General features: G+C 49.9%; 1 protein-coding gene across 1 annotated transcript in view; it reads left to right on the forward strand.

Annotated features, from left to right (window-relative positions):
- Positions 1 to 20917, forward strand: part of RBM19 (RNA binding motif protein 19) — a 102520-nt gene that overhangs the window by 79860 nt on the left and 1743 nt on the right. The window contains exon 25 of the mRNA XM_053368367.1: positions 9628 to 9743. Coding sequence (XP_053224342.1) covers positions 9628 to 9719 — 92 coding nt within the window. The 3' untranslated portion in view covers positions 9720 to 9743. The remainder of the gene's footprint in view (positions 1 to 9627; positions 9744 to 20917) is intronic.

A 20917-nucleotide genomic window follows, 5' to 3' on the forward strand; every position in this document is an offset into this window, starting at 1 on the left:
CGGGTCGGAGGAAATGGGTTTTAGTATTTGGCTACATGCTCCTCTCTGCCCTTCCTCTCGCCCCCCTCGTTCTATCGCCGGTCCCTTTTGTTGTTGGCAGACCACTCCATGCAGAAGGTCAGTGCACTTATCCACTCACCTTGGACGCTGCGACCTCTGCAGCTGGCAGTGTGCCACTTGTCCCTGAAGGGCTGGCTTCCGTGGGCAAAAAGGGAGCCAGCCCCGATCAGCTTTCCTTGAGGCTGAGGATTGTCTTTCACTGGGGCAGGCAGCACACTCTGGAACCAGAGCTCTTTCCCCAGGGTTTATCTGGAGTGAGGGATTTCGGCCCCCAGCCCAGGGGCTGTGTTTTCTCACAGGTGGCTTTCTGGGGTCCGCGTGCCAGCAGTGGCTGTGGCAAAAGCAGACGTGACCCATCTCCACCCCAGGTCGCAAGACGCATCACCACAGTTCAAGTATACTAATAATAATATTTATACCCTGCCCATCTGGCCGGGTTTCCCCAGCCACTCTGTGTGGCTCCCAACAGAATATTAAAACCACAATAAAACATCAAACATTAAAAACTTCCCTATACAGGGCTGCCTTCAAATGTCTTCTAAACATCAGGTAGTTGTTTATTTCCTTGACATCTGATGGGAGGGCATTCCACAGGGTGGGTGCCACTACCGAGAAGGCCCTCTGTCTGGTTCCCTGTAACTTTGATTCTTGCAGTGAGGGAACCACCAGAAGACCCTCAGTGCTGGACCTCAGTGTCCAGGCTGAGCGATGGGAGTGGAGATGCTCCTTCAGGTATACTGGGCTGAGGCCGTTTAGGGCTTTAAAGGTCAGCACCAACACTTTGAATTGTGCTCGGAAATGTACTGGGAGCCAATGTAGGTTTTTAGGACCGGTGTCATATAGTCTCAGCGGCCACTCCCAGTCACCGGTCTAGCTGCCACATTCTGGATTAGTTGCAGTTTACGTGTCACCTTCAAAGGTAGCCCCACGTAGAGCGCATTGCAGTAGTCCAAGCGGGAGATAACCAGAGCATGCACCACTCTGGCGAGACAGTCCGCGGGCAGGTAGGGTCTCATTCTGCGTACCAGATGGAGCTGGTAGACAGCTGCCCTGGACACAGAATTGACCTGTGCCTCCAAGGACACCTGTGAGTCCAAAATGACTCCCAGGCTGCGCACCTGGTCCTTCAGGGGCACAGTTGCCCCATTTAGGACGAGGGAGTCCTCCACCCCCACCCACCCCCCTGTCCCCCCAAAACAGTACTTCTGTCTTGTCAGGATTCAACCTCAATCTGTTAGCCGCTATCCATCCTCCAACCTCCTCCAGACACTCACACAGGACAGGACAAGGAGTCGTTCCAACCAGTTAAAAGCATCAGAGTGCAAAGCAGGGACAGTGATGGGGTGTAGACTCAGGAGGATGTGTGGCCAGAGGTTCTCCACCTCTGATGCAGATAAGCCATGAACTGTCCACATCACGACAACCCTAATTTGTGGGAATCCACTTTGCAGCTTTTGTATTTCTTTTGGGTGTTGACGAAGGTGGCAGTGAAGAGGGTGGGGGATGCTCAGAGGATGTAGACCCTCAAGAGAAGAATTGTGCCCCTGTGGACCTCCTTGGCAACCTCAGCTTCAGAACAGCCATTGTCGTTTTCCTCTGTCTTTCCAACGAACTTGATACATATCCCGACTGTGTTATTTGAATATGTGGTTATCCTGTAAAAACTTGACTCCTTTTCCCTGGCTGACTTTCCCAGTGCCTTTGGAGCTCTCTCCATTCTGCCATATAGGATTCCCCCTCTATTAATTTGCTTTGGATTGTCTTTTAAATACTTCTTTATTTGCCCAGGCTTTCCCCTGCCCCCAAGGTCCTGAATCTGGTCATTGAAGCTGGGCTCCTGGGCTCAGCAGTTTTGGGCTTTGTGTTTTATCCGCTGCTATAATGATGTGGCAATCAATATTTTTCCACTTCTGATTTTATGCACCGAGTTTTGTACGCCACTTAAGCGTTTTTCTGTAATACTAAAGTGGGGGATATATTCTTAAACAAAATAGTGGCAAATCCTTACACGCACGAGACACACCAGTCCTCCTGAGCCGTACCTGTCTGTCGTTGAAGTCGGTGTCAAGTTCCTCTCATTGTGTTGCAGGCACTGGCTTCCATGTCTCTTAATCTTGCCTTGGAGCATCTTGTCCCCCCCCCCAAGCTTTCTAAAAGTGACATCCCCAAGTACCGTTTGTTGGCCTCACTGGTGTAACCTGACTTCTGTTGAACGTTGGCATTGCAAGAGCTCAGTTTGCTGCGTCTCCTTGATCTTACGCATGGGAACTTTGCTTTCTTCATCTATTTATTTATTGCATTTATAACCCACCTTTTCTCCAAGGAGCTCAAGGTGGTGTGTGTGGTGTCCCCCCCCCCCCGCCGCCGCCCATTTAATCACCACAACAACCCTCTGAGGCAGGTTGCGCTGAGAGCCAATGGCTGGTGGCAGTGGTCACCCAGTGAGCTTCAGAACCTGAGCAACACAATTGCAATTCCCAGTACAGTGGTACCTCAGGTTACATACGCTTCAGGTTACATACGCTTCAGGTTACAGACTCCGTTAACCCAGAAATAGTGCTTCAGGTTAAGAACTTGGCTTCAGGATGAGAACAGAAATCGTGCTCCGGCGGCGTGGCAGCAGCAGGAGGCCCCATTAGCTAAAGTGGTGCTTCAGGTTAAAAACAGTTTCAGGTTAAGAACAGACCTCTGGAACGAATTAAGTACTTAACCCGAGGTACCACTGTACAGTCATACCTCTTGTTACGTTCGGTTCAGGTTACGTCTTTTCAGGTTGCGTCCCGCGGCGAACAGGAAAGAACGGAGCGGGTTACTTCCTGGTTTTGCCGCATGCGCAGACGCTCAGAATGATGTCACCCGCATGTGCAGAAGCAGTGAATCACGACCCATGCACGCGCAGACGCGGGTTGCTTTCTGCTCATGATGCGAACAGGGCTCCAGAACGGATCCCGTTCGCATCCAGAGGTACCACTGTAGCTGGTATTTGGAGACATCTTACCTCTGACACAGGAGGGAGAACGTAGCCATTGTACCTAGTGATCCCAGACAGCCTTACCGTCTGTATTCCGGATTGCAAGGCAAGAGCACCGCTACCCTTCCAGAACCCAGCAAGGCTTCCTCCAAATCCTGGGCCTCGCCCATTCCTTCTGCTCCCAAGCTGAGCAACCAGCTTCCTTCGTGACTGCCTGAATTTTCCTCTCTCCGCTTGCGAGCTCCGTGATGGGTTTGTGAGACATTTTAGTGCCGAGCACGGCAGCCGCCAGCTCCTGTGGCCCCCCGCCCTTCCTCCCCACCCCCCCACCCCCTTTAATCGGAGGCTTGTTTTGGAAATATTTCCGAGTGAGTCGGTAATAATCCTGTGCACACTTCCCCCCTCTCGGGAGCCGCGGTTCGTGCGGAGGAGGTGCCCGCTCCCAATCCCGCTAAATTACTATTGACTTGTGTTCCGTGCGCTCCACAAACATTTCACTCAGCCGTCACCAGCAGGGCCGGCGGTCTCCTGCCAGGGGTAACTTGGGAGGCCAGCTGCGCAAGGCCACACATCCTGCTCTTCCCCATCGATCAAAGAATTAAACTGACAGGAGGGGAAATTTTCAGGCCCGGCTGAGGCTTGGGATGGAGGGTGGGGGGGGAGCGAGCACGCCTTGGACAGAGGGGGGCGGGACGAGACGCAAATGGAAAGCTTGGGAGGTCGTGGGGGTCCAGGATGTGGGGAGGCGGGGGTGTCTCTGTTTCATATGTCAGGCGCTGAAATGATGAGAGCAGATTTTGCCAGAAGTGCTTCATCCAAGCCTGGTTGTGTTGTGTTGTTTCTTTTGTCTCCCCCCTCCCAATTTTTATTAAATTCTTTCAACATATAGCAACGCCATACAGATAAACAATGCTTTTTCTGGGAAAAAGGTGGGGGAACTCACCAAAAAGGAAGTAAGTTTATTGTGGGCCCAGTCACAGTGCCGCAGCCCCCCACCAGGCAGTGGTTAAATGTAAGATGTGATTAATAAACGTAAGCAGACAATGATCTGGAGTAGCAACGGCCACAACTTTATTGATTACAGATATAGGTAGATTTTTGGTTGAGATATTGGGCGTATATCCGTTCCAGCACACCCAGACAAAAAATAATAATTAATATTTTATTTTTTAAAAAGTAAGGGAACTCAGCTAAAAAACAAACAAACCCTGCAGATAAATAGCCATAACCCAGAAGCCAGTGTTTAGGCAATGCATGCAAAATAACAATCAAATAGCACAAGTTCTTATCCTGGATCATAGGTATAGGAAGGTGATAGGTGGTTATCCAGAAAGTTTTGTAACTTGTGGTGAGTCCCCTGTTTTCATTTTTCGCCATGTACATAATGAAGCTGTGCCATTCAATTGCAAAAGGGTCTTTGTGCAGAACAACACATACCCCTCCTCTGAAATCTTTGCACAAAGAGTGGTTAAGAAACTTCTTTTTTAAAAGTTATTGATTTGTTAACAACAGCAAAAAGTGCAAAACAAGAGAAAGAAAACAAACAATCAGAAAATTAAACCATAAAGCAGTGGTTTTCAACCTGTGTGCCATGGCACCCTGGGGTGCCGTGAATGATGGTCAGGGGTGCCGCGGGCCATACTGACCTCTGTCCCTCTTTCCTTCCCCCCCTCCTCTGATGCCCTCTTCTGTCTCTCCCTCCCAAGGGCTTACACAGCTGTTTGTTGCAGCGGCCCTGGCTACAAGCTCTGCAGGTGAATGGTGCCTCTGGGGCTGGCCAGGGAGGGCTTCCCAGGCCCCTGTGGGGCAGTGTGAGGAGGCACCTCTCTGTGGGGTGGAAGGGGGCAGCTCAGAGACCAGGGGCAGCAGCTGCCCAGATGACTCTTAAGGAGAGGTGAGAGGAGGCTGAGGGAACACTCCACAAGGGAGGGTGTTTGAAAAAGGGCGAGAGGCTGCCAGCTCTGCAGGCAAGGGGTGACAGAACTGGGCTCCTGAGCGCTTGGGACTTTCTAGTTTAGAGGCAAGGCAAGTAAAAGGAGGCATGTGAAAAGTTTATAAATTGATGCATGGCACAGAGAAAGTGGGTAGAGAAAAGTTTTTTCTCATAATGCTAGAAATCGTGGGTGTCCCATGAAGCTGAGTGTTGGAAGAATCAGAACAGATAGAACAAAAGGACTTCTTCATGCAGCTCATAGTTAATAATAATAATAATGATAATAATAATAAAAATATTTATACCCCACCCTCCCCAGCCAAGACCGGGCTCAGGGCAGCTAACACCAAATATAAAAACAATTGATTGAAATACAGCTTAAAAAAACAAGATTAAAATACAACATTAAAACATTAGAATGCAGCCTCATTTCAGTGGAAACTCAATCAAAAACTTTTTGGGGATAAAAACGTCAAGTCTTCACCAAGGCTAACTATCCAGACTGGTGCTACATGGGCCAGAAAAAAGCCAGGGAAGTCCCCAAATAGGAGTACCAACACGGAAGGAGAAAGGAAAAAAGAAAGAGGGGGTGGGAATCAAATTGATTCCAAGCCAAAGTTAAGCTATGGAACTTAACTCCCACAAGAGGCGGTGATGGCCACCAACTTGGATGGCTTAGGAATAGACAAGTGCATTGGGGACAAGGCTATGAGCCACAATGGCTATGTTCTGCCTCCACCGTCAGAGGCGCTAGGCAGAGTGCTGTTGGGCTCATATCCTGCTTGCAGGTTCTCTAGGAGCATCTTATGGTTGGCCACCGTGAGAACAGGATGCTGGCAAAGATCACCAGTGTCAAAGCAATGATTCTTCAACATCAACTTTGTTGGACTGGTCATGTTGTGCGGAGGCCTGATGATCGTCTTCCAAAGCAACTACTCTATTCCGAACTTTAAAATGGAAAGCGTAATGCTGGTGGTCAACAAAAGAGGTTTGAAGACTGTCTCAAGGCAAATCTTTAAAAATGTAGTATAAACACTGGCAACTGGGTAACACTGGCCTGCGAGCACTCCAGTTGGAGGACAGCCTTTATCAAAGGTGTCATGGATTTTGAAGACACTCGAACCCAGGACCCAAGGGAAAAACGTGCTAGGAGAAAGGAGAATTGGCCTCAACAGTCACTTACGGACTCATTGTTAAAACCGTGTTTATGGAAGACAATCTTACTTGGCTACGAGTGATCACCAAAGAAGAAAGAAGGACTAGATGGGCCACTGGCCTGATCCAGCATACTCGTCTTAGGTTCTTTTGTTAAAATAAAAATCCACCCACCTAGCCCCCCAATCAGATTTTTATTTTTAGTGAGGTTGAGTTAGCAAATCTGTAGAGACAAGACATGACTTTTACCTCCATTAAAAAATAAATAAATGCATGCAGCCAAATCGTAATCTTGTCCCAGCCTCGAAACAGGTGTGGACACCTGTCTCCAAATGACGCCTTCCCTGGCTCTCAGCTCTGACGCTTGGACAAAGCTACGTCAAGTCGTTGGTGAGATAGGAAGGGCTCCTGTCACTCCACCCACCCACCCGCCGCCTATTCCATCTCCCGCAACGTTCGTAAAAAGTACAAGAGCAGAAGTACAACTTGGTCCTGGCATTCTGTCAAGGAATTAATTGGAAAAATAAAAAAAAATCATTAGATGGGGGGACTCCAGAAATGCAAAATTGTTTGGTCGAGGACGGAGCAGGGGAAAGCACGGCTTTTGTCAGGTTAATTTCTCCCGTATTGATGTTTTGTGACATTTACTTGTTGTTTATCTTCGGAAGCAGCTGTAATGCTAAAAGAAAATGCAGCAGCTTGTCCTATGTGTTTATTTTACACCCTCTCCCTGAGTCCTGCAAGTACATTTTATTTGTTTGTTTGAGATGGGTGTTTTGATGGCTGAGATCGGGCTTTGAACAGCTGTTCCCCACATGGAGAGCTGCTTTCTAAAATTGCGGAGGAAGTGCAGAAGGGGGGGCGTGTTTTGCAAGGAATGTTCACAGTGAGCCTCTGCTGTTCACTTGATCCTTCTCTGAGTTTGGGAAATAGTAAAGGAGATATATGTATAAAATATGTATATATGGCTTTGTGTTTTCCCCTTTACTCCTCTGCCAACTGCTTAGTTTTTCTTCCTTTCCCTAGGCTCTATGAGGTTTCCCCCAAAAGAAGCCTGTTTGCCACCTCTTGCATGCTCTTTCCACATTCCATGACTGACACTTGCCCTGCAGAAGTTAAACCAAACTTAATTTGGTGAAGGAGTGGGGAGACTTCATTTCCCCCTATTCTGCCCACCAGCACCCAGGATTGGTTGAAATAGTGTGAGGTCACGGAATGCTGACGAACAGTCTCCAGGGGAAGGGCCAGTCATGGAATGTGGGCAAAGCATGCAATAAACGATGGGCAGGGAGGGGGCGGCTCTCAGAGTCTAGAAGCAGGAAGAAGCTCTAAGGTGTTGCTAGAGAAGAAGGGTAAAGAAAAATTTGCTGAGAAACAAAAGGAAATGGAAATGGAGTGAGCAGAGGAAAGAACAGTGAGGGTAGAAGGCAAGAAAGCCAGAGGCGTCAACAGTGAGGCAAGAGATGCTAAGAGGAGGAGGAGGAGGAGGAGGAGGAGGAGGAGGTTGATAATAATAATAATAATAATAATAATAATAATAATAATAATAATAATTATTTCTACCCTGCCCATCTGGTTGGGTTTCCCCAGCCACTCTGGGAGGCTTCCAAAGAAAGAGTAAAAATACATTAAAACATCAGTCATTAAAAACTTCCCTAAACAGGGTTGCCTTCAGATGTCTTCTAAACGTCAGATAGTTGCTTATTCCCTTGACATCTGATGGGAGGGCGTTCCACAGGGCGGGCGCCACTACAGAGAAGGCCCTGTGCCTGGTTCCCTGTAACTTCACTTCCTGCAGTGAGGGAACCACCAGAAGGCCCTCCTTTGGGCGTTAATTATACTTAGTGGGGCTCTACATTGCTATTCTGCAATGTGGTTGTGGTGCTAATGGCTGTTGGTCAGGGAGGGGGGGGAATACTGCTCCTCTTCTTTTCCACTTTACAACCCAGCCAATTTGTCAGCTCCTTCCTCAGTTTCCCCTCCAGCAAATGGGGATTTTGAGAGATCACGTTCCACCCCTTCGGGAAAAGTTTGCATGGTGCCTGCGAAATATTTAAAGTTCATAGCAGCGAGCAGTCAGAGCAGTGAGCAATTCTTTCCTCCTGCATCTTAAACGCTCCTCATGGGCTGCTCTCAGGCAGTTGGCAAAGCCACCTAAAGATAAAGGCAGGACCGCGAGGCCACAGCCAGGGAAATCCGGGTGCGGCGCTGCAGCGGAATTGCGCAATTGTTCAGCATCCTGTTCTCGCAGTGGCCAACCAGATGCCTGCAGCAAGCCGCCAAGCAGGACCCCCAAGCCCAAGAGCCCTCTCCCCTCCTGCGATCTCCAGCAGCTGGTATTCGGAAGCATTTGCTGCCTCCAACAGGGCGTAGCCGGCGGAGTCAGGAAACAGCAGAGTGCAGCTCTGAACGCCACCGTCTCTGCAGGCTACGCTCTTTGCCCTTGTGGCCTGTTTGCAAACTCCCGCGTGGCACTTGGTGGGCAGGGCGCCAGCTAGGTGGGCCTCTGGCCTGACCCCACAGGGACCTTCCTTACATCCTTAGCTGCAGCCACCCTGCCTTGCCCTCCTGCAGCTCCAGAGGTGGCCACATTTGGCTGCGGCGGCAGCATCTGTTACTGCCTAGAGGGTCTTTTCTGATTGCTGGCTGAAGCAGCCTTGCGGAGAGAGCCGTGGCAGGAGGGGACCGGCCTCAGTGACCCTTCTGCCTCAGTTCTTGCCATGTTACTGACACCACCCCCACCTGAATCAGGGGTGGGGGATGGGGAGCTGCTTCCTCTCCCTCATTTAGAGCCACAGCCTCGCTCGCTTGCCCGGGGGTTTCCCTGCATCTGCACACCAGCTCCCCATTCTTCCCACCACCGCCATCAGCTGCCGCCACCACGCTCTCATTACGCCGTGGCAGGTTCGGTTTCCAGCGGTCTTTGTGCAGTGGCATCGCCTTGCTGCCCTTGCGGCAGAGAAGCGATTGCCGAGAGCTTCATTGGGAGAACAAGCTGGTCAGCGACCGAAATAAATTGATTCATTTGTTCACACTGGGGGAGGGAGAGACAGAGAAAACAACCATGTGTGCTCTTCTGGAGATTCTTGCTAGAAAATCCATAGAATATAAAACACAGAAAAGGTTGGGGTTGGGCTTAGGACCAGTTAGCACATCATGACCTCCTCAATGAATAAAAAGTTCCAGAGGTCATGTTACATACGTCACAGTTGCCAAACATCCATAACAGATGTGGGGATCTTCGAAGGGGAATATTCTGATGGGTTGTGCCCCATTGGGAAGGGCCGAAGCTCGTTGGCAGAACATACGGAAAGGAAGCTGTCTTCTACTGAGCCTGGCGATTGACCCACCCAACTTTGTGTTGCCAGAGAACAAGGTTTCAGGTGGGACACATTCCCAGTCCTAGCTGGAATGTTTTCATGCCGATTGGCTGCTGGGAGCACAAAGCGACAGCTGCCTGCTTCCCCCTCAACACAACCTCAACTTTTTCTCGCTTGGCCCTTTGCAGATTCCCCGACCGCGAAGAAAACAAAGCAATCAGCTGTTCTGGAAGAAATCCTGGAGAAGCTGGAGGATGAAGGGAGTGAGGAAAGCAGCTAATGCCACTGGCCCCAGAACGATGAGGTAAGGGGAGGGATCTCTTTCTTTCTTTCTTCCTCTCTACTGTTAACAGGGAAGGTTATTTGAAAGAAGGTGTAAGAGAGGATCCTCTATCCAATTGTAAACCTCTTTTGTTCCTATTGTTCCACTAAGGTCGGGTGGGTGTAGTAAGGTGTAGTTGTCACAGCACTGGACAAGGACTTTGGAAGACTAGCGTTCAAGTCCCCGCTCAGCCGTGAAGCACGCTGGCTGACCTGGGGGCCACAGTCTCAGCCCCTCAGCCTAACCTAGCTCGTAGGGTTGTTGTGAAATATAAAGATGCAAGGGAGAGGAATCTTGAACGTCAGATTAAGCTCCTGGAGGGAAGGTGGGAGATAATGTTGCTAATAGGTCAACAGTCTTGAAGCCTAAGCCTGCGTTCCCCTGTGGTCAACCTTTTGGGATGGGGACAGGACCGGGGGCGAAAGTGGATGTTGGCAAGTACAAAGGATGGCAGAGGAGAGAGTGCTGAGAGCCAGGCATGTTTGGAAGGATGCCTTTGACTTGGAGCAACAAGGCTTCAGCTTAAAGTAGGGCACCCCAGACTTACAGGCAATGGCGGATGATTCCGATTGGGCAGAAGGGAGGAAGGCCACCAGTAGGTGGGGCTAGAGCCAAAATAGTCCTAGTTTAGTCCCCATATCCTTCTCCCTGTTGAATTAAAAAAGGAGAATACGGAGATTAAGGAGGAGGAGGAAGCTAACAGCCTTGAGGCCTCAGAAACCGCCCTGAGACCTCCAGGTATAGGGTGGTATATAAATTCAAAAAATAATAAGCCTGCCCCCAGGACTGGTTGCAGTTAAGAAGGCAGGCAAGTGGGGGCTGGTTGAGGACAGTCCGAACGTGGTGGAGCATTGTCCAATTTTCCCCTAGTGGGCTAAGCTCCTCTGATCAACAACAATTGAAGAAAGCAGAAGAAACCATTCCTTCTCTCTAAAACAAAGGACCTGGATTCTGGAAGTCATGCTTGCTGTTTTCCCTCATGCCCCCACCCCACCCTGAGGGGGACTGCAAAGTTGGGGGAGCGCTGTCCTCCTCTACCATATTTAGATGTCTTAAGTTATAACGTCGTAGCTGTTTCAGGTTGCTTTTGAATTGTGTGCCTGTTTGCCTCCTTGGGGCGGAAGGGCAGGGTGTAAATTCCATAAATATTGAACATAAGAAGTGCCTGCTGGATCAGGCCAGCAGCCCATCAAGTCCAGCATCCTGTTCTCACAATGGCCAACCAGATGCCTTTTCTGGGAAACCAGCTAGCAGGATCCGAGCACAAGAGCCCACTCCCCTCCTGTGGTTTCCAGCACCTGGCATTCAGAAGCATCGCTGCCTCCGATAGTGGAGGCAGAGAGAGCCCTGCAAAGTGTTGGTTATCACTGCCTCCTGTGGGAGTGAGTTCCACAGTTTAACTGCGCAGTGCATAAAGAAGTTCCTGCTTTCGCCTGTCCTGAATCTTGCCATTTCATCCTGGACTGCTGCAGAACCATGTCATGTGGGCAAGCATGGGCATAGCCAGGATATATGATTGGGGAGGGCAGAACCGAGCTATCTGCGACTCGGTTGGTCAGTTAGTTCGTTACCGTATTTTTCGCTCTATAAGACGCACCAGACCACACTTAGTTTTTGGAGGAGGGAAACAAGAGGGGAAAAAATTCTGAATCCCAGAAGCCAGAACAGCAAGAAGGGATCACTGCGCAGCAAAAGCAGTGATCCCTCTTGCTGTTTTGGCTTCTGGGATAGCTGCAGAGCCTGCATTCGCTCCATAAGACGCACACACATTTCCCCTTACTTTTTAGGAGGGAAAAAGTGAGTCTTATAGAGCAAAAAATACGGTAAGTATTTTTATTGATTTACAGTGGTACCTTGGGTTAAGAACTTAATTTGTTCTGGAGGTCTATTCTTAGCCTGAAACTGTTTTTAACCTGAGGTACCACTTTAGCTAATGGGGCCTCCCGCTGCTGCCGCACCTCCGGAGCATGATTTCTGTTCTCATCCTGAAGCAACGTTCTTAACCCAAGGTACTATTTCTGGGTTAGCGGAGTCTGTAACCTGAAGTGCATGTAACCCGAGGTACCACTGTACTTGATTTGGGGGGGGGCAGCTGCACCCCCCTGGCTACGCCCATGTGGGCAAGCCTCATAATCTGGGCCACTTATTGGGCTTATGGTGAAAGGCCTGCCTTCATTCACTGAAGCCTCCTCACAGGCCAGAAGGCAGTGTTTTGCTCTCAGATCTTTGGCCACCCCGGATGTTCCCCAAGCCTTCCCTCTGGCTGCTGCTGCTGCTGGCATTGAGTGCTGGCCCTCATCGAGATTGGCTGCTGCCCTCCCTCCCCTCTCTTCCCACCCCCCCTCCCCGAATCCAAGCTGTGCTCTCCAGAGGAAGATGTCAGAGTCAGAGGCATCCAGAGGCACCCTGAAATTAAGAGCTCTTCCAGAGGCCCTGTGCTTATTCCAGAAGCGCAGTGGGAAGGTGGCTGCGACTTAACCTGGCGGGGATTAGCCGGCAGCTTCCCTTTCATCACGAGAGCCCCCCTCTGCCCTCCCACCAAGGAGGCAGGTGTATTCGAGAGGCAATTGTTGGCCAGATGGAGCCCTGAGCCGCCACTCAATAGGCTTCCCCACCGCCGAGGGGTCTCCAAAAAAAAAGCCCAGTAATCTGCCGGGGTGGGGAGTGAGTTGCGGCCGCCCCACTGCTTGGCCCGTCAGCAAGAGTGCCGCACAGCAATAGGCCAGGAGCAGGAGGGAGGGAGGGCACATGTTCTCAGGTAATTTGGGTGCTGGCTGGGGGGCTCCTCGCACCATTGCAGGTTGTCTGCGACCGTCTTCCATGCAAATCAGTGATGGCACCTCTGCGGCTCAGAGGGGGAGAGGTGGGGAAACTCTGAACCATCACAGAGGGAGAGATGCCTTGATGGTAGCCAGAGAATGCAGGAGTCAGAAGCAGCGATGCTTCTGAAAGCAACTTGCTGGAAAGCACAGGAGGGGAGAGGAGCTCTTGTGCTCAGGTCCTAAAACAAGCGTCTGGTTGGCCACTGTGAGAAGAGGATGCCAGACTAGATGGGCCATTGGCCTGATCCAGCAGAGCTCTGCTTATGTATTTATGGATGGGGTGACCTAGGCTGATCCAGCATTCCCCTAAAGGTAAAGGTACCCCCTGACCATTAGGTCCAGTCGCAGACGACTCTGGGATTGCGGCGCTTATCTCGCTCTATAGGCCAAGGCAGCCGGCGTTTGTCCACAGACAGCTTCCGGGTCATGTGGCCAGCATGACTAAGCCGCTTCTGGCGAACCAGAGCAGCGCACGGAAACGCCGTTTACCTTCCCGCTGGAGTGGTACCTATTTATCTACTTGCACTTGACGTGCTTTCGAACTGCTAGGTTGGCAGGAGCTGGGACCGAACAACGGGAGCTCACCCCGTCACGGGATTCGAACCGCCGACCTTCTGATCGGCAAGTCCTAGGCTCTGTGGTTTAGATCACAGCACCACCCGCGTCCCCTAAACATTCCCCTAAAGACCGGGTCTAAAGCCGTTTCTGCACCAACATGCATTATGATCTTTAACCTTCTTGTTTCTTAAGGACAGAGTTTGCTTGCTTCTCAGCGAAGCCTGCTTTGTTTGCCAAGTGTATGTAAAAGATCTTTTCCTCCCCCGAATGTCTGGGATAATTATTTCCACTTCTGGGGACAAAATGTTTTTCCTTGTTTCAGAACAGGGACATCCAACTCCCAAGAGACTGTAATCTACTCCTGGGGGGAAAAACTAGCAGTGATCAACCCATGGGGGGGGGGACCCAAAGTTGTTGAGCTTTTTTTTTAGAGGGGGGGGCGCCAGAGTTCTGCCAAACGCACCAGCAGCAATAACTCCACCTTCCATTTTTGCAACCGTGCACGAATGCAATCGTGCTCTTTTTCCCCGGCAGAGGAAAATGAGACCACGATCAACTGCTATCACCAGGGGATCAAGGTGTTGATCATGGTCGACCAGTTGGACATCCCTGTTTTAGAACAACAACCACCACCACCCACATACGCTCACAGCCATTTCTGTACAGCAGTAGACACTGCTAATTTTGCACTATGCTAAATTTCAAGAGAAAACACCAGAGGAAGTTGAGTCACAAGCCTCTGGCCCTTGTAAGCAGTGGAGATGATTGGTCCATTTGGGCTCCTGGGCCACTGTTCCACCAAGCTCAGTCTCAAGAACATCTCAAGGAGAGCTCTGCTGGATCAGGTCCATCTAGCCCAGCATCCTCTTCTCACTGTGGCCAACCAGATGCTCCTGGGAAACCTGCAAACAGGACCTGAGCATGAGAACAATTCTCCCCTCCAGCAACTGGAGAATGTACCCATCATGGCTAGTAGTCTGCTCTCAGACAGCCCCCACCTGCCAGCCTTCTTACTTGCAAGCAGTCCAGGAGGTGTATAATTCAGCAGGGAGGAGGAGGATGGGGACAAAACGAGAATTTCATTCCCTGTGCCTGTCATTGGCTCTGGCGCCACCTACAGTTGACCTCCCTCCCTCTGGGTTTACACCAACAGGAGCAACCAACATGGTGCCTTCCAAGTGTCATTGGACTCTCGCTCCCATCAGCCCTAATGGTCAAGGATGATAGGAGTCATCCGGGGGGGACCACGGTGGCCAACTCTGGTCAACACACTATGTAACATAAGTCAATCTTCAGCTGGTGTTGGTGGCAATTCTTCACTGAGAATCATGTACTGAAATGAACACAACCCTTAGGGCTGGGTGATGTATCAATAGATAATTCAAAAAAAGTTTCAAGTCCATATCGTGATACTGGTTTCATAATTTTTGACCTGGCGATATATTACGAATCGTGGTGTGTGTGTGTGTGTGATGCAAAAATCACATCGTCGCAAAAACCATGAAGCCAGCCCATGCCTCCACATAGCTCCATCCTTATTTCAGACATTGTGATATATCAGTATATCGCAATGTTCAGCTGGTGATATATCGCGATGTTGAAAACCAGATATCGCCTAGCCCTGGCTCCCATATAAATGGCAAGAGTGGAGAGTGGTCTATTAGTGCCTTGGAGAGCAGTTCAAATCCCCTCTTGGTCACGAATCTCTCTTAGGGGACCTTGGGGAGGGGGCCAGTCCCTGCCTGCCTCTCAGCCTAACCTACCCCACAGGCTTGTTTTGGGGATTAAATGAGGAAGGGGAGAGAGAACCATGTACACTACCTTGGAGATACAAATGCAGGCAACCCATCTAGGATTGAGTTGGCTCTGCCTGTCATTGGCTCTGGCGCCACCTACTGTTGGCCTCCCGGCCTCCCACTCCAGCACTCTCAGCTGCAAGTGATCCTCATGGATAATAACGAGCGAGACGGACACCCCTAACAAGCATGCAGCAAAAGTGTTCAGCCACAGGCAGCATGTATCTCCCCTCCCCATACCGTCTTCCATAGCAGGGTGGATTCCTCCCCCCCTCCCACAAGCTGCCTCCCCTGCAGTACCAAGGCAAAGGATTAGTGCAGGCAGAGCAGGTAGGCTTTCGCGTACAGAGGCGAGCTTGGTTTCAACATCTAATTCAATTTGTTCTGCTGAGATTGAAATATGAAATGCTTGCCAGTCAGATGTTCAAAGGCACCAGAGGTTGGGATGGGGGGGCGGTGTGGAGGGAGGGGTTGAAGAGAACAGAGAGCGCTTTCTGAAGTTTGCATTTTTATGAAAATCAATTTAACCGTTTGATTTTCCCCTCCCCACCCGCAGCACGCGATTGGGTTTGTTTTTGTTTCCAATTCCCGCCCCCTTTTCCAGCCTTGATGAAGACTTTTAATATCTCAAACCACACACACACCCCCCTCAATAATGATGTTTATCTCCTTTCACCAGGGGTTTGTTTGGGGCTTTTTAAAAAAAGTGTTTTGTTTTGTCCTAATAATGTTACGAGTATAAAAGGAATCTCTTCTGATGGACAATTGCACACACAGCTGCAAGGACCACTTGTTGACAATTTCTTTGTCAAAAGGAGACTCTGGCCTCTGTGATGAGTCTTGGGGGCGGGGGGGGCGGTTAAATAAATAAATAAATGCTGCTCCTGCTCCTCCTCCCCTGAAATATTCTAATCACACTGAATTTAGTGGTGGGGGAGGGAATTGCAAGTTAATTCATTAATTACACCAGAGTGGGTGAAACTTCAATCTTAATTAAGAGTTTTAAGTAGTAGAGCACTGGCTGGTTGGCTGTTTTTCTTCTTGTATTGAAGATAACACTGAGGCAGTGCAGGTTGTTGTTATTATTATTATAGTAGTAGTAGTAGTAGTAGTAGTAGTAGTAGTAGTAGTAGTATCTGGAAGGCTGGATCCTGCCCCTTCACATTTTACACTCCAGTTGGCTTGTTTGTTTCAATGATTGTTGTACTCAAAAGAGAAGGGTTATTGCTACGTTCGGAAGAGATACCTGGAGAGCTAAAGGTTCCCCACACCTGCTTGAGGCAATCCAGAATAAAGGAGCTTTTAAGACTTATATGTGCCTGTCGTTAACGGACCTCTGGAGTTATTAAAAATCCTCCCTCCTGTTTTCAGTGAGACGAGCAGAAAGGTAAAACATAGCGGAAGATGGATGATGATAATTATTATTATTCTTTCATTATTTGTATGCCGCCCATCTGACTGGGTTGCCCCAGCCACTCTGGGCGGCTTCCAGCATAACATAAAAGCACCACGAAACATAAGGCATTAAAAACTTTCCTCCACAGGGCTGCCTTCCGATGTCTGGGTTCCGGAGGTGGGAAAGATGTGGCGGAGGTTGAGGAGTTAACTTTTTTTGTTCGTCAGCCAGGGAAGGACTCGTGATTATCAGATGTTGATTAGGGGCAATATCGTTGCAGTCCAAGCATGTCCAGTGAGCAACTGGGCTGTCTAAATTTGCTGAAGTTTCTGAACCATCTTCAGATGGTCTTTAATCCCGTGGTGCCTGGTGCAGAGAAGGTGGGATAGGGCAAAGCTTTCCTCCCTCTTGAATAACACTAGGACTCATGGACAATGAAACTCCCAGGGGAGACAGTGATGGCCATCAACTTGAGTGGCTTTGAAACAGGATTAGACAAATTCATGGAGGAGGAGGCTATCTATGATGACTACTGGCCCTGTCTTCTATGTTCTGCATCCACCGAGAGAGCCTGCATGCCTCTGAGCAGTGGTTGCTGGGGATCGCAAGTGGGGAGAGCACTGTTGCTCCCGGGTCCTGCTCAAGGGTTTCCCCACGGGCATCTGGTTGGGCACCGAGAGAAGAGGATGCTGGAACCAGATGAGCCTTGGACCTGATCCTACAGGGCTCGTCTTATGCCTGACTGTCTGTGGCAGAGCCTCAGGCGGAGAGAGATATTTTCCCACCTGCTTGCTGCTTGGTCAATGGAGGAGGCAGCTGGGGTTCAGTGGGGAAGGTCAGTAGCTCAAGTAAGCGGCAAGGCGCCTGCATTGGTGGGCATAGCCATAGGCAAAAGTGGGGAAAGCAAATAATGCGCTTGCTGCCCCCATTGTACAGTTGACTGGCTTCTGTACACATTCCTCTCTCTCTCTCCCCATTCTCCATCCAGGTAAGCCAGGAGACAACCCAGCAAGGTTTGAAAAAGTGGTAGAGAAAAGTTTTTCTCTCCCTCTCTCATAGCAGTAGAACTCGTGGACGTTTGATTAAGCTGAGTGTCAGAAGGCTCAGGACAGATAAAAGGAAGGACTGCTTCATGCAGAGTTAATCTGTGGAACTCACTCCCACAGGAGTACCCACTTGGATGGTTTTAAAGAGGATTGGACAAATTCATAGAGAACAAGGCTATCCGTGGTGACCAGCCATGATGGCTGGGCTCGGCCTTCATGGCCAGAGGTTTCTGAATACCTATTGCTGGAAACCACAGGAAGGGGAGAATGCTCCTGTGCTTGGGTCCTGCTTGCGGGCCCCCAAAGGCATTTTCTGGGCCCACTGAGAGAGCAGGATGCTGGACTTGCTGAGCCATTGGCCTGATCCAGCAGGCTCTTCTTACCTTCTTACTAACAGGGGATAGAAAGCAAGGCTGGGAAAATGTATGGGGTCTGGGGAGATGGGGTATGTCCTGGCGAGAGTTCCAATGGCCAGTTAGAGAGGCCTGGAGGGCTGTATCCCGCCACCCTCACAGGCAGGCTCATGGTGTCTGCAGGACAGGGCCTTCACGGTGACTGCTCCCAGACTGTGGAACTCCCTCTCTAGGGAAGTCAGACTGGCTCCCTCTTTGTCCTTCTGCTGCCAGGTGAAGACTTTTTTTATTGCAGCAGGCTTTGGAGAACTTGCTCTTCTAAGGAAAGGGATGGTGCTGTGTTGTTTTTATTGTAATTATCTATGTTTTAATAAATCAGAAAGAGAGAGAGTTCTGACTTTATTAATGTTTAGGTTTTTTAAAATGTTTGCTTCTCCCCCCCCCCCCCAATGTTTTAGCTGTTCCTGTTTTACCTGTTAGCTGTCTTGAGTCCTGTTCAGGCATAACAGCAGCAGCAGCAGAAACAAGCCTGAGGATAATACAGTCATACCTTGGAAGTCAAATCCACTCCAGAAGTCCGTTCGACTTCCAAAACGTTCAGAAACAAAAGTGCAGCTTCTGATTGGCTGCAAGAAGCTCCTGCAGCCAATCGGAAACCATGGAACCCGCATTGGACATTAGGATTCCAAAGAACATTCACAAACCGGAACACTCACTTATGGGTTTGTGGCCTTTGGGAGCCAAAACATTCAACTTGTAAAGTGTTCAGGATTCAAGATATGACTGTAATAGGCCTGAGGAACCCCTTCCTGGTATTTGGAAAGTTAACACCAACACCTTGACTCGAAAAACCAGAGGGCAGGCGCAGCACGGATCACACACAATCTCTGCAATGGGAGTCCGAGGCGCCTCAGGTGGTCCTTTTGAGGATGGGAGCGGGAAGTTTAAACAAGGGGCTGTGTTAATTGGATTACAGGCCAGCTGCCTGTGCTTCCTGCAGGGAGGCATCAGGTGCACAGAGACAGTACCTTCATTTCCAAACCTCGGGTTATATATCCAGGAAGCTCCTTTGCCCTCGCTGCCAAGTTAGGAGCAAACATGCATTTTGCCATGCCGCTTCCCTTTACATTTGGGGATGGGGGTTAAAAATCCACGTGTTTCTCAGTGGGGGGGGGCATTGGATCCCATATGGTTTAATGCCCCCCCATTTGGGGCTGCAGGGAAGAAGGCATCCTCCTCCCTTGCGCCCCGGAGAACGAGCGGCACTTTTGCCTCCCTGTTTTCCCCCTCCAAGCGTATTCATTCGGGAGAGGGAGAAATGGCGTAGCAGGGAGCTGAGATTTCAGATTTATCCATTCATGAATAATAATCAGGCTGAGCAATTCACAGTAAATGGGTATCCAAATTGGCTAATAAGGAAGGCTTTCACCTCAAACTGGAGCTGGGCGAGAGACCGAGAATATCAACAGACGTTGGCTGTGGCATGTGTGTGTACGGCGATGTGACCTGAATCAGTGAAATATGCAAACCAGGGCCAGGGTGCCAGCAAAATAATAGGCATCTCTGTTAGCAGACGGAGGAGAGAGCAAGGCTGGCAGGCTGACAGCTTAGCAGCCTTGGCGGGGGCTTCCCATTTGGCGCCTGGGGCCCTGGTTAACTTCTTCCTGGCTCTCTCCGCTGCCTGCTCAGCTGAGTCACAGCAACGTCCGCTCTCACAGAATCAAAGAACTGTAGAGGTGGAAGGTATCTCCAAGGCTCATCTTGTCCAACCCCCAGTGGTAGCAGGAATTGCAACTGAAAAATCCCCAACTGATGGCCATCCAACCTCAGTTTAAAAGCCTCTGATGAAGGAGAGCCTGCCACCATCTGAGGTGCAGGTAATAATGACCTGGATAGGCCAGTGGCCTGACTCAATATAAGGTGGTTGTTGTTTAGTCATTTAGTCGTGTCCAACTCTTCATGACCTCATGGACCAGAGCACGCCAGGCACTCCTGTCTTCCGCTGCCTCCCGCAGTTTGGTCTAACTCATGTTTGTAGCTTCAAGAACACTGTCCAATTATCTCATCCTCTGTCGTCCCCTTCTCCTTGTGCCCTCAATCTTTCCCAACATCAGGGTCTTTTCCAGGGAGTCTTCTCTTCTCACGAGGTAGCCAAAGTATTGGAGCCTCAGCTTCACGATCTGTCCTTCCAGTGAGCACTCAGGGCTGATTTCCTTAAGAATGGATAGGTTTGATCTTCTTGCAGTCCATGGGACTCTCAAGAGTCTCCTCCAGCACCATAATTCAAAAGCATCAATTCTTCGGCGATCAGCCTTCTTTATGGTCCAGCTCTCACTTCCATACATCACTACTGGGAAGGCCCCAGTGTTCCCTATCCCCCTGACTTAAGGCAAGGATAAGGAACCTGTGGCTCTCTAGGTGTTGATGGATCCCAACTCTCATCAACTCCAGCCAGCATGTCCAGCAATCTCAGACAGTGGGAAGAGTCCCAGACCAGAGGAAGAGTCAAGCATAGGTCCCACACCTTGGTATTAAGTGGGAAACTTGGCATTAACTGGGAATGCACTCCTCATGGCAATCTTCAGAGTACCATGCAAGCTACTCTCAATTTATTTTGGCTGTACTTTTTTTAAAAAAAAGAAGAAGAAGAAAAGCTCAAAGATTTAGCTTTTATCCTCAGATATGTTGCAGAACTACATCTTCCATCATCCATGGCCACTGGCAGTTTCAAAAACAGTCTTCAAAGGCAGCCCCACACAGAGCACATTGCAGTAGTCTAGTCTGGATGCCTAAGAATGTAAGACTGGGTTGTGGAACCAGTGATGCTGTTAGATCACAGCTCCCACCATCTCTGGCAGTTGGTCATGCTGGCTGGGGCTGATGGGAGTTGGGAGTCCAACAACGTCTGGAGGGTCAGAGATTTCCCAATCCCTGCCAACAGCTCATCTGGCATCCTGTTCTCACTGTGGACAACCAGGTGCCCCTATGGGAAGCTTTTTGTTGTTTGTTTATTGCATTTGGAGCCAGACTGCCTCGTGACAGCGGGGGCAAAAGACAGTCATCATGGCCGGCAGCCATTGGTAGCCCTACCCCCCATGAACCTGTGCAAATTCTCTCCCAAGTTGGTGGCCCTCTTGCGGGAGTGAATCCCCGCAGAATATGCATGCGCGCATCGTTGGTACATG

The sequence above is a fragment of the Podarcis raffonei genome, chromosome 16 (assembly GCF_027172205.1).
Source record: "Podarcis raffonei isolate rPodRaf1 chromosome 16, rPodRaf1.pri, whole genome shotgun sequence".
Taxonomy (NCBI): domain Eukaryota; kingdom Metazoa; phylum Chordata; class Lepidosauria; order Squamata; family Lacertidae; genus Podarcis; species Podarcis raffonei.